At 37.8% G+C, this 14,121-nt stretch overlaps 1 protein-coding gene across 2 annotated transcripts in view; it reads left to right on the top strand.

Annotated features, from left to right (window-relative positions):
* The window catches only part of grm8b (glutamate receptor, metabotropic 8b), a 168,351-nt gene that overhangs the window by 110,163 nt on the left and 44,067 nt on the right, over positions 1 to 14,121 (top strand). For both annotated transcript variants that reach the window (XM_049474599.1, XM_049474600.1), the window contains exons 4-6: positions 5,208 to 5,343; positions 5,869 to 6,023; positions 6,269 to 6,406. In XM_049474599.1, the coding sequence (XP_049330556.1) occupies positions 5,208 to 5,343; positions 5,869 to 6,023; positions 6,269 to 6,406 (429 nt within the window). The remainder of the gene's footprint in view (positions 1 to 5,207; positions 5,344 to 5,868; positions 6,024 to 6,268; positions 6,407 to 14,121) is intronic.

Below are 14,121 nucleotides of genomic sequence, written 5' to 3'. Positions count from 1 at the left end.
AGAAAACATGGAAACATAACATAATATCTGAAAAATTAAACAACTGTTGCAGAAACATTGTGTTTTATTGCTGAAAAAACTTAATGTCTTTCTATGTTTTTAAACCAACATTTTACTGAGCATTCAGAACCAAGTGGATTTATTTTACATCAGTAGACAACAAACAACAGATAACAGTCATAATAAAATGAAGTAGATACTAAACAATAAATTATACATTAAACCACTATAACACTATAACAGTACAATATAAGCATGTGCATGATATTATTATGATGTTATGAATGTGTGTATTCCCTGTATAGTTGGTCAGTGCTCTATTGTGGCATAGATATACTGTATAGGATAGTATATGCTTTATCACTATATCAGTAAGTATTGTCATATTGCCCTGCCATAATACTTACTACTTGCTCTTGCTCTAGTCTATGAAATGTATCAGTGTCTTCTGTGTATTGTATCAAGGACCCTGTCTAGAGCAGCACACACTGATACAGTGTATTTACTAAACTCCTACAATGTACATGTGGAAATAGTGACTGCATAGCTTAGATAGGTATGGGTGGGTGACTACTGACTGTTGTCAGGGTTTAAATCAGTCAGCAGTGCACTTGTGTTTTCCACTACCAAGATAGAAACATGGCTGAAAGGCGTTAGATTGCATTCATTGGTGTAGTTGGGTGTAAAGTAGCGAAGAGCATCGTGACGTGCCTTACGCAGGGTGTACGATAGGGCCCTATATGGTAGGGCTGCAATGATATTGGTCAAATCATACATTGTGAAATTTTGTTTTTCTATGATATATTGCCACAAAAAATAGAGGACTAGCTGCAATAGCTAATGGCTAACCGGCGATGCTAACTGTTTTTCCGAGCTGAATTAATCACTGTTTTTTAATAACAGATTGATTTCTTAGTGCTGGTTAGAGTTAGTAGGATCTGTGATTTGATATAAGATGTGAATTATGGCTGTAGTTCACTCAAGATAGTTATTTAACTAAATAAATGACTAAATTAATGACTGTTTTTTAATAACAGATGGGTGTGTCGAATAACATCAATATCGGCCCTGATACCGATATTGTATCGGATCGGTCCCGTCTCTACTTTTAGTATTAAGCAATCATGACGTGTATGGTTTAATTGGCCTCATGTGACATTGCACAAGCTGCATGTGCACATTGCGATGGTAATGCTGAAACAATATATTATTCAGCGCTAATACAGGGCCATATTTCTTTGTGTTTTTATTTTTTTATTTTCTAAATTGCAGATTGGAGCTAATGACATTGCATGAACGATGGATGCGTCTCTCAAGGCAATGATCTGATCCAAGTGAGTGGGTGAAACCCATATGTCAGTCGATTACCCGGAGGATATCTAAAAACCCAGTGGGCCACACTAAGCCCATTGACAGGACAAGATTATACTGCTAACTTTGCATGGTGCCCGAGAAATCTCAGTGCAACATGTCACACGTGCCTACCACAGGGCGTACCCACACCCAGACATTATGATAATCTAGAAATTCAATTGCATACCGATAACTGAGATGACAACAAAGGAGAACAACGATGATTGAAGAGTCACCGAAGACACACAATTATCTTTGAAAGGCTATCCATTTGGTATAATCACTTGATGTCTTTGGGGAAACCCAGCCACTGGAGGAGCTGTAAGGACGGGCAAGCAGGAAGAATGGAGCCACCACAGCTGTTCATTAAATGGACTGTAACAAGGAGAGATAGGCTCCAGTGGGGAGATGAGTGTTTAAGTCAGCGAGAGAAGAGCTAATGGTGTAATGGAGTGCTACAGAGATGATGGAGGGTTATTATGGCTTCTCATTTAACACTCAAAATCACCTCTGTCTCCAAATCAAGAGCTGTTTACATAGTCTTCCAACAACACGTCAGTGACAGCTAGAGACGAAATAAAGAAAAATATGCTAATGACGTAAGAGTAAGAGTCTTTGTTTCTGTTCAGACCTAGCAGAACCTGAAAGCAATGTAATGGTAGGCATATTGATTCTTTTGCAGACAGTATCTCATCTTTTATGACTCTTTATGTCTGTTTTCCTGCCTTTTATTGTGCTTTATTTTATGGAAGTGGTCTTGTTTTGTACATGATTTTGAAAAGTCATAATTTCAACTACAGTAAATCATAGAAGAATGTCAAAATATGTACAGAAGCTTTAAAGCACAGACAAGACTACAAAACCTTAATCAAAGTATTGCTGGCATGTTGTTGTAGCTTTACAGAGTACTGGAAGCTGTAAAAACCTGCAATAGACACAAACTGATATACTGGCAAGAATGGCAAGCCCATTTTCAAACACAAGTCACGCTGGTGATTGGACAATTTATGGCCAGCAATAAAGATCAGTTCACTGTGATATAGTGTTCTAGAATAGCATTCAACTTTAAAGCAGAAGCATTGAAGACAATTATGTCACAGTTTTTAGTGACTGATTGCAGGCATTCTATTATAAAAAAGATGAATTTCATCTTTAAATAAGGAAAGTGTTTGAGCACAGGATTCCTGTAGAGCACCATTTCACCTTTCTCAAAACTGAGACTACTCACCATCCACTATCCATGGAGTTAAACTAAACATGTAAACGTACATATTAATTAAGTTCATTAAAATGTGTAAAAGGGACTTCAAAAATGTTGCATACATCTAGCAACAAAAATATGCTTACTTGAACATAGTAAACTGAATAAAATGCACCAAAACTAGAATGGTGTTTAAGATGTGTTGACATTATATGCCTCATTAGTTAGCTCAGTTGTTTGCACTTTAATTTGGCTAACTAGTTTCACAGATCACATTCAAGATTGTAAGTGACTGATGTGGTATCTGCCAGTATTGTGAACCAATGTGTCCAAACTAAGTCCCATCCTTCCACAAAATGTGTTAATCAGCTTTTTGGTTACACCGTGAGTATAGAAGGTTTAATATACTAGTGGAAAAATACTCTTAACACCCCCCAGCATATGACAAAATTAAGAAAAAGTATGATAAGATTTTTTATTTAAAGATCTGATTTATCATAGCAGCAGTCTTAGGCTAATATTGAATATCTGTTCTACAAAAAATGTTTAAAAAATAGCTAAGTCATGTTGCAGTAAAACTTATTCAGGTATATTTAGTATAAACTGTATATGTATCTTTGTATACACTTTTTAGCTAGTAATGGCCCAATTTTAATGATCCTTAGGTCAGCTGTCCACAACTCACCTCACAATTTGTGTGTGTTTAATGTCGTGAGGACGCAAAAAAATATGTTGTGTGCAGCTCAATAAGCACAAAAGGCACGTACTAAAGCTCTAAATTAATCATGGACGTTTTTGGTCATAAGTAAAATAAACCAATCAGTGTGTCACTTGCCATTCCCTTTAAAGGAGAACTCTGCTGTAAATTTGACTTTTGGTGTAGTAAAACATAGCCCACCTCCGCTCTCCTACGGCTTCCTGAGATACAGTCATTTTGTGCTCTTTGCCCTGCATTCTGTACAACGGCCATATCGGAGCATATTTTGCCACAATAAATAGCTTTTTACACTGTTATCCAGGCTTAAGGTAGCACCACACAACCTTGCTAAAATCTGGAGAGCCCTTACATTTAAAATGAGGCATTAATAACTTAAAAAGTGCAAAGAAGCTTATTAAAAAACACTGTTTACATTCCGTGCCCCTAGCTTTCAGCTCTGTGCGCCACCATCATTGTACTGTTAATTTCATAGATATACTGGCATAGCAGGAGTTCTCCTTTAAGAGCCAGGTGTGCTGTGAAGTCGGACAATGACCTGCTCGTTCATGCTGTGAACGTCACTTATGAAAACAGTAATGGTATTTTATTTTGTATTCTGTTTATTGTTGATGTAAAAGTTGGATTTATGGAGTTCTGTGTCCTTGTGTGTGTGTAACGACATATCCTCTGAGATATGTGCTGCAGAAATCAGGAATCACTCTGAGCAGCTGTTTAATGTTTAAAATATGATAAAAATCTGATTGAGATTTATATCATCTACTTATTACAATGCTGTAGGCATGAAACCATGTTCCCACAATCCACCATTCCACATTGTCCTCGTAAAACTCAATTTACCTATAGATGAAGGTCAGGTTTGATGCCTATTCTCATTTACACAAATCATTTATGAGCGTCTTGAATAGCAGTCTCTCCTGTCCATTCCAGAGCGAGCCTCTAGCAATGAATGTCTGATGGTTGACTGTTGTGAAGGTTCAAATCAGTTAATGGGGCACTTGTGTTTTCTGCTGCCAAAATAGCAATACGCTAGAAATTTACCTGAACACACCTCACTTCTAGACCACCACAGTCATTGTGTGATATATATTTGTGAGAGTTTTGACTATTTTAATGATGTAGGTGCGTAACATAAAAAATTGACTGTTACCGAGTGTTAGATAGCAATAAGCATTAAGTTAATTATGAAATAATAGCGGCGTAATGATGGATTAAAATTAGTCATTTTCTACTTATCAAGTGAATATCATGTTTATATGGAAGGATGATGCAGAAATGTTTTGTGCAGTGAGGATATCTGTCTGATTTTAAAGTAGACTCTCACTCTATCTGAATTGCATTAAATTGAGAAGTAAATAAGAAGAGCTGTGCCTGATGCTGCCTTATGTTCTCAGACACCTTGAGCAAGGTGGCGCTATCAGATATCATTTGAATCTAAACATATTTTTCTCTATCCGGCGTGGGTAACAGAATTTGTTTGTTCTTCTTTCCCCTTCTCTAATTTGTATGCATAGTGTTCTTGTTAGAAAGAAATCAGACTCTGAAGTGGACTTTCTTTTCTTTCCCCTCTCTCTCTCTCTCTCTCTCTCTCTCTCTCTCTCGACCCTTTCACATCTCCTTTCTGTCTCTTTGTCTTTCTCTTTCTGTTATTCTCTCTCTGTTTCCCTCTGTCTATTCCTTTCTTCCTGTGTCTGTCACTCTCTACACATCTGCTCTCATTCTCATACGATTCCATTCTCCACATACTATTATCTCGCCTTTTTTCTCTCCCTCCCACACTCCCTTACACATTTCTCTTGCATGTGCCTCTATTCTCACTTGCCTCTGCACACCATTCACTTCCTCTCTCCTCTCCCTCTGCCTTCATCTCACTGTTGCTTCCCCCTCCTCTCTCTTTTTCACTTTCTCTCTCTCTCGCTCTCTCTCACTCTCTCTCAGGTGGTGTATGTATTGCACAGTCTCTGAAAGTCCCTCGAGAACCCAGACCAGGAGAGTTTGACAAGATCATCTTGCGACTGCTGGAAACCCCTAATGCTCGTGCCATCATCATGTTCGCAAATGAGGACGACATCAGGTGTGTCTACCAATTAGAGCCTTTGCCGTCCTCAAAACAAAGATTGGCCCTAGTTATCACCAACAAGCTGTCCAATCTGTCCACAAGCAACAAAAAAAAAAACTGAATGCTGAATTCTAGATTATTCCATTTTTCTGAGCAGCTGTATATTTAAAATATGATAAAAATCTAAATGAGATTGATATCATCTACTAATTACAACGCTATAGGCATTAAACCATGTTCCCACAATCCACCATTCCATATTTTCCCCATAAAACTCTATATACCTATAGGTGAAGGTCAGGATTGATGCCTATTCTCATTTACCACAAATCATTTATGAGCTCCTTGCATAGCAGTGTCTCCTGTCCATACTAGACATTACTACGTAGGATTTGAAATATGTGCAGTAACGTCAAGTCAGCGTCAAGTCCCCAGTAAGCTTAGGCCAACCATACATGAAGAACATGTGTAAAAAATGTCCTAAAGCTGCCCCCTATGTTGCAGGATTCCAAAAGCTTTTGTTTTTTTATTCTTTTTCAGACGCATCCTCAATGCAGCCAAGAGAAACAATCTAACAAATCATTTCCTCTGGGTGGGGTCGGACAGCTGGGGCTCGAAGATCTCCCCCGTCGTTCAGCAGGAGAAAGTGGCCGAGGGGGCCATCACCATCCTGCCTAAAAGAGCTTCGGTTGATGGTACAGTGCCTTTAACTTGATTAGCAGAAACTGGAATAAAATAAAAGGAAAAATAAAAATGACAGAGCTGACTTACTGACTCATTTCACTTTATGACCTCCAGGTAGCATTAAGTTGTGACTGTTTATGTTTTCTCTGGTGATAATTTCTCTATTCTGTGACTACCAGGATAATATAAAAAGCACAGTTTGCTTTCCAGAAAGAGGCACCAGTATTTCTTTTATAATCCCTCACTCCTTTCCCAGCATTTGACAGATACTTCAAAAGCCGTTCCTTATCCAACAACCGGAGGAACGTGTGGTTTGCTGAGTTCTGGGAGGAGAACTTTGGATGCAAGCTGGGGATGCATGGCAAACGTCCTGGCAGCCCGAAGAAGTGTACAGGTAAAAATAGATCATTCTTACTTTTCTTCTGTGTTGTGTTAAAGACTGTTTCTCATTTTCAGGGGGGATTACAAGTCATCATATTTTGGGAGTTGAATCTAGTACCCTTTAAATGAGGAGAATTAAAATATTTATACAGTGTGGTGTTGGGTGATATGACCTCAAATCTATATCATGATTAACTGAACATTTTACAGCGATTATCAAACAATTATTTTAATAAGCGATGAATATTTTTCTTTGGTGCAACCTGCTCAAGTTGTTCAGATGATTTTGAGTGTATGAGTCACAGAATGGATGGTGTGGAGTCAGCTCTTTTGTGATTTCACTGTAACTTCAAAAAATTTGACCCCATGTAATCCCATCCCTATTTTGGAAGCATTCAAATGCCCAAAACTGCCACAGTGATAGACATCAGCAAGTGTAATTACTTGCTTAATTACCTTCTGTGTGCAACCATGTTTTCTAGCACTACCATAAAGAATCGCATTGTTGGATTGCTGGCCGAAATCGGTTTGCTTCGGTCCAGGAGAGAAACGCTTTCCTACAGCCTTGTATTGAGGAACATGGATCGTGGCTGTCTTTGTACATGGTCTAATAGCTTGCAGCATTGACCACTTTCAGAGCAAGAACCCATCAGTCTAAAATTGAAGTGCATTTGCCCCCTGGACTTGAGGTTGCCAGTGTAGTTTGAAAATGCAGTGGGTATAAATAATGGTATTTCTGCACTTGCTAAGGCATTGGCAGGGACCGTTCTTTTCATCTGTTACCTCACTGTAAAAAGTACAACCATACATAGGGCAAGAACAAAGCCTGTTTTGGGGAAGCAAAATGCATGTAGACTGACTGAAAGGCCTGTATCATTTAAGAAAACAAAAACATTCTCAGACTCAGATTTTAATCTAGGCTTCTGTGTTGTTCTGGGCTTTGTCTGTAAAGGTAAATTGTACCTTACTTTTTGGAATTTTACATTTTGGGCTAGCACTTCTGACAGAGTCTTTTAAATCTTGTTTTATTAGTTATCTTTATTATCTATTCTTGCATTGCTGAATAATGTCCTCTGGAGAGGGGTATCCAGTTAGTGGTGTTAAAAGACTTTTCCCTGCTTCATCCATGAGACATGTTATTTTTACACATTTTTCAAATGCGTGGGTTAAAAATAACCATTGAACACCCTGAGCAGAAATGTCTGCACTGGCTCTGTTGAGGGTCTGTAGCTGTAAGTAAAGTCGTATTGCAACTAGAGTTTGAATTGAGGAACTCCAGTGTATTGTAAGCTTGCACAATTCTGCCGCAACATAGATTATCTGATCTGAACAGCCCTCAGGATTGGCAAAATTATCGGCAAAAAAGCCAATCGCATATTTAGGCTAAAATCTCTCTTCATTTGTAAAATATGGTGGTGGTAGTGTTGTGGTCTGGCTAGACTAGCAGAAAAATGCCAGAGTAGATACTTAACACCAGGTGATGTCAATGATTTAAAGCAGCTATTGCTTACAAAGGATTAAACATATCTTAATTCCTGTACTCAATGCTGCTATGTTACTTGCATAGACAGGCCCATAAATGAGGACTATGTATAAAAGATGTAATTTCTACAAAAAAGCAATCTGTATTAAAATGTGAAAACTTTGTTTTTTTTTTTAGCCACATATACATTCTTGCAAATTCACAGCAGTGGAGTACATAGGCAAATAAATGCACCGTACAACTGTTTGAACTGGAGTGGACTGCAGGGGAAAAATAAAGTATTGAACAAATGTGGGATATGGACAGTTCAAAGGAACAGTTCACAGAAAGTTTTCTCCTACCGCAAATGTAGTCAACTGAGCATGTTTGAAGTCTTTCGTTTGCTTCATTAGTTTTATACTGGAGCTAGAAGGCTAGCAGAACAGACAGAACATTTTTGCTACATTACCCTCACAGCTCCAGTCCAAGAAGCTGAAGAAGCAAACGTTGGCCACAAAACAGGTCCAGTGGACTCTGAATGTGTTAAGCAGGAAACCGTCTTTTGAAGATTGTCTGTGTAACAGATTTTATTTTATTTTTTTTATATAATACATTTTTATAGGTGTCATTCAGTGATCATTTTGGTGAAAATGTTATGTATGTAGACACACAGATTGGTTTGCCAAAAGTTGTGGGATATCAGAATAAATTTGATTCTAATAATTGATTATAAAGTGTTATCTTAGGTAACGCCTTACACATAGACACACTTGTGTAAGTGTGATGTGATTTAGTGAATGAGGATGAACACTGGCCAGTCTTATCAGAGTTTGAGCGAGGCCTGACAGCAGATAACAGATGGATGAGACATTCTGTTTCTGAAGGTATCCAGGTATTTACATTCCTCGATCCACAGTGTCACATGTGTACCGAGAATACATCATAGAAGGCATTACCACCCACAGTGGACAGTGCAGTGGATGGTAATGATCATAATGATTGTATCGACTTAACAGCATTTCTTCCTTTTCGTTTTTATACATTTTTTTATTATTATTATTATTATTATTATTATTATTATTATTATTATTATTATTACTTTTTTATAATTGTGGTTATTTTAGTCCTATATTTCTTTAATTGTGTTAATATTTTTTTTATTCTACGTATTTATGTATTTGTTTAATTGGCTACATTTAAACAATTTGTAAATATCCTTTTTATTTTATTTATTTTTTCTTAATTAAATCTTACATTGTTTGCTTGTTTTTATCATTTAAACTTACAATGAAAATGAGGGTTACCCTCAATGTATTTACAGAGTGGAAATATAGGTTGATTGGTTGAATTGGTGGTGTCTGGCTAGAATTAATTGTATGAATAGACAAATGACTCAATGAAAGTATATGTAAAAATGCTTAATTTCAAGTTATGTTGCAGTATTTCTATTGAACCATTCAACATAATATTTTGAGACAATATAAAAACAACTGCCAGATTTAGATGATGTCAGAAAGTTGAAAAACTGTTTGTGACTGACAGCAGTGGAAAGTGGAAATAACTTTTTGTTCTTTCCTCTTTTCATTTAAAGCAGGAGAAGAACTGCTGCTGAGTCGATACATCTAGCAGAGATCTGAACTTTGTACCCCTTTGTATAAAAGTGAACCGCCTTGCTCCCTCCTTCCCCCTCTCTCTGCCGTTCGTGTCACACTGGTAGAGCCGTAGAGAGCAGATGGACGTTTTGGGCTCTTTTGTGAAAGCGTGGTTATTGTTCTGGCACAGTTATTTGACATAATGAGAATAATTACATAGCTGTGGATGCAGCACATCAGTCTCTCGCTCTGCCCGTTCCTGTGTAGCTGCTCAGAACACTTCTCTGCAGATGGATGCCTCTGTCAACAGCATACTGACAGATACTCTGATTATTATCATCTTTCCCTTAAAGGAGGAGAGCGGGAGGGAATCATTAAAGCGTGGAAAAAAGATGCTCTTTCTCTCGCTTTTTGTCATATAACAAAAACAGACACTGAGAAATCCAGCCCGTCTGAGGCCGTGCAGTGTAAGTGCACACACTTGAATACCCACCCACACGCACACACACACACTCACACACACTCACGCATACACAATAAAGACTTAGCTTCATGTCCCAGCACATCTAGCAGTTGTCTGCAGTGTGCTACAGTGTACTGTACACTGAATACAATGTCCTAGGGTCTACAATAGAAAGTAATCCTAGCTGATTCTAAGGATTTTCCAGAACACAGACACTTTTGGCTCATCCTCCAGAAACATATTAGGGAAATAAAACTACATTAAAATGGTGAGAAGGCCGGAGAGATAGAAGAAAAGGAGAAATTACACAGTCAGCTTCTCGTATCTCGTATTTTTCAGTGGTGAGGAATACAGTTTGAAGGCTGAGACTGTGTCTAAGGCTCTGCAGGTATTGAGGGCGGCAGCAGTGGTTTGAATTGATTTTATTATCGGGTTGAGATTGAGTTTTAGGGGAGCTGGATAGATGTCTTTTATCAGAGCACGTCTATGTCTGTGGAGTAATCATACAACAGGACAAACGGCTGAATCAGCAAGACCTCTGGTCAGTATCCACCTGAGAGAGAAAAGAAAGAGAGAGAGGGAGGAAGAGAGTGAGAGAGAGCACGAGAGAGAGAGAGGGAGAGACTTCCATGAATATCAGATTAACCATTTAAAATGGGCTGCAAGGAATAGAAAGTGCTGACTTGCTTCTACTTGTGCCTGTGTCTGTATAGGTGTGCCCTGTCTGTGTGTGTGTATGTATGCATGTATGTGTGCCATATGTCAGCATTCCAAATATACCACATATATACTACAAAAGAAAAACAATACATATGTCAAATGACAGAAAGTGCTTTCACAGGCCGCATACTCTTTAATTAAAGGTGCAACCAAAGGTTATTGGACCAGTGCCATAGTACGACCACTTTTGATTCAAAATCATTTTTCATTTTTTTCCTTCAATTAGTAAAGAAACCTTTATATTAAGAAAAGGTACTTTAAATCTCCCACTCGTATATCTCTTGTACAAACATGTTTTTTAAGCACCCAAAAGTGTTTTTTTTGTTGTTGTTGTTGTTTTTTGTGGTGACACTTCAGATAACCTTTTGTAGCATCTTTATTTATTCTCCCCTCCTTTAGTGTAGTAAGTTAATGAGGTTGGTTTGTTTTCGCATTGCATTTTTTATTATTCATGATACTGCTTGCTAAATAGGGTTCAGAGAATAAATCAAATGCTTGCATATAGGGCAAATGAGAGGGTATGCATAATTCCAGTGAAAGAATAAAGCTCAAACAATGTAATTTTTAAAGCTATAAAGTTATAAGCAAACGAGGCTATAAAGTCTTTGTGTCATATGGTTGATGCATGAGCAAGACCAGGTCAGGGACATGTGCATTAAAAACTATTGATTAAAAAGAACAAAAAACATTACAGAAACAGGGTCAAAACCACAGTAGGCAATATAGGTTATCAATATTTCACAGTGTCATAAACAAACAAAGGGGTATATTTACAAAAGCAGGAACTGAATACAGGTGTATGAAATCAGTACTCAGGTGAGGATGAGCATAAGAACGGCCCCTGGTTGACTGACTTGGGGCATGTGACTGTGAGTAGAATCTTCATTATCCGAAGTCACAGCTGGAACATTTGACAGTGAGTGTATTTCCATGCACTTAATAATTTGATCATTATCGGATTTCTAAAATCATTTGTTTATTCATGTGGTCATGTTAAAACCTATTTTGATTTCTTAGATGGAATTGAGGCTTAGAAATCTAAATAAGAACTTAGAAGAAAAAAGTTCTGGATTTTAACTCTGCAATTGGACATGTACACAGTTACTCTAATTTTATTCCAGTTTCTCAGTCTGTGCATGCATCCAAATGTACCTGGATTGAACAGACTCTCATTCAAAAAAAGCCAAAATACAGAAAGCTGTATGAAAGGGCGCCGAGTGGTCCAGTGGACTATGTTTGGAAGATTGCTGGTTATCAGCTGCCGAAGCCCTGAGAGAGCACAATTGTCCGTGTGTAGATGGCGCTTTCTCTTCTCATCACTGCTAGGGTGATGTCGATCAGCACAAGGCATCTGTGAGCTGATGTATCTGAACCGAGTTGCTGCGCTTTCCTCCGAGTGCGCTGTGATGCTACTCGACAATGATGCATCAGCAGCAGTTTAAAAAGAGGCGGTGGCTGAATTCACATGTGTCTGAGGAGGCATGTACTAGTCTCCACCCTCCTTTTGTTGTGGTATCACTAATGATGGGGTATGTGCAGCTGAATGTGCTTGCTAAATTTGGAGAAAATGAGAAAAAAAAGTATAAAAAGAAAGCTGTATGAACAGCACCACTGTGTTATTAGAAACAATAGAAAACAAGCCCTATATAGTATAGCTAGTGTTTGCATTTCTGAATGCAATTCACAATCACAGTAACAGTTTTTTTAATTCTGTGTACAGATCTGAATGTGTTTTTAAGGTGCTTAGATATGTTTGAGGTGTTTCCTCCTTATGTTCTAAATGTTCATACTGACTCCTCATTATCTGACTCAAAAAACACACATAATCACCAAACACAATATTATGGTTACTGTCCTTCTTGTTCTACTTGTTCGGCATTGTATGCTTCCCCTTCAGTCCCACAGAAATCACAGTCTCACGTATCGGTTACACCAGTGCTAATGATACCAAAGTATCAGTTCTCATATCTTTCCTACAAATGTATTCAAAGAGTTGTCCTCAGAATGTATGTTGAAGTATTTGAACACTGTTCTCTGGCTCAGTTCTTTCACACCATATAATTTGTCCACTTGGTCGTTTTGGGTCATTAACTAGATCTCATGATTGAAAGTGCTTTCACGCAGTTGAACAGTGGAACAGTTTGCATTGGGCTACTCAATAATTACTCTTTAATCCAAACTGACACTTGAGTGGGAATAAGTGGACACAGAGTTCACTGTCAAACAATTCATTTGAGAGTTACTTTGTTAATGACTGCATTTACTCTGTAATAATCTTTTCGAGTGGAACTGAGAGTGACTTTTGAAAAAGTGAGGTCAGGTGAAGAACTCAGTGGAAAAGCCACCTTAATGTCTTCCTCTTTTCACACATGAATCCAAAATAAGTGCCTGAATGTGCAAAAACAGACCACTCTCTCCACTGCACTGCAGTTTAACTGGAGAAAAAAGTCAGAGAAGGGTAAACATGGCACACTTGGGTTCCTTCTCTGCTGAGTAGATACATAGTGACATGCATGAGTGGTTTGCACTAGTTCGCATATTTATTTCTGGCATTTCTTGACCCCGAAATGCATTACAGTGTTTTCTTATTTTAAACTATAAATCACATTAAATAAGTTGCAAAATACATATTTGCTTATTTTTTAATTCTAATAATTTCGGGGTCAGACAGGCGCAAAGTTTATTTAGAGAATGTGTACGGCAGTAGAGGCAATTTGATTTGTTTTTTACACAAGGAAAAAAAATCAACCCTACAAAAAAATGTTTTATCAACAAACCATGTGAGAACATTCTCTCTGCTGATTGGTCAGACATGTCTGGGGCAGGAACAAGAAAATAAATACAGGAAGAAGGTTCTGTGTTCTGGAATAGTGCATGTTTCTGTTTAGTTTAACATGGAGCAACAGCAGAAACAGCATTTGTTCTTAATTGTTCGTAATTAACTGAGCAATGTAGCATTTTAGACTGAACACACCTGATAGGTTGTTCAGATCAACACCAAATTACATTAATACTGTAAATTAACAGTTCCAGATTCATTTGGGACTGGATTAGAAATACTTCCTCTCAGATGGTGTCTGGTACAGTGGTTTGCGTCTGCATCAGAGTGTGATTACTGCATTCACACCTGCCCAAACTAATCACATCAAGGGTGAAAACAAACCAGATTTAACTCAACCAAAGGTGCAGGTGTGAAAATAACTTAATATTCAGTATTTTACAGGGCTTGCATGGTATATCCTATATTACATTACATTACATTACATTACATTACATTACATTTGGCAGACGCTTTTGTCCAAAGCAACTTACAATAGTCAAGTACAAAAGTAATATAAGTTAAAGGTAAAACATTTTTAGATAGGGTTTAAAGGAGGTCGAAGGGAAATAAGGGGATAGAGGGGAATAAGGAAATGAGGTTAGAAATAGTAAGTGTGTTAAGAGAGTAAGTGCTCTTTGAAGAGCTCTGTCTTCAGGAGTTTCTTAAAGAT

The sequence above is a fragment of the Astyanax mexicanus genome, chromosome 2 (genome assembly GCF_023375975.1).
Source record: "Astyanax mexicanus isolate ESR-SI-001 chromosome 2, AstMex3_surface, whole genome shotgun sequence".
NCBI classification, from domain to species: Eukaryota; Metazoa; Chordata; class Actinopteri; order Characiformes; family Acestrorhamphidae; genus Astyanax; species Astyanax mexicanus.
Note: the sequence above shows the minus strand (reverse complement) of the source record. Positions and strands in the feature narration are given on the sequence as shown.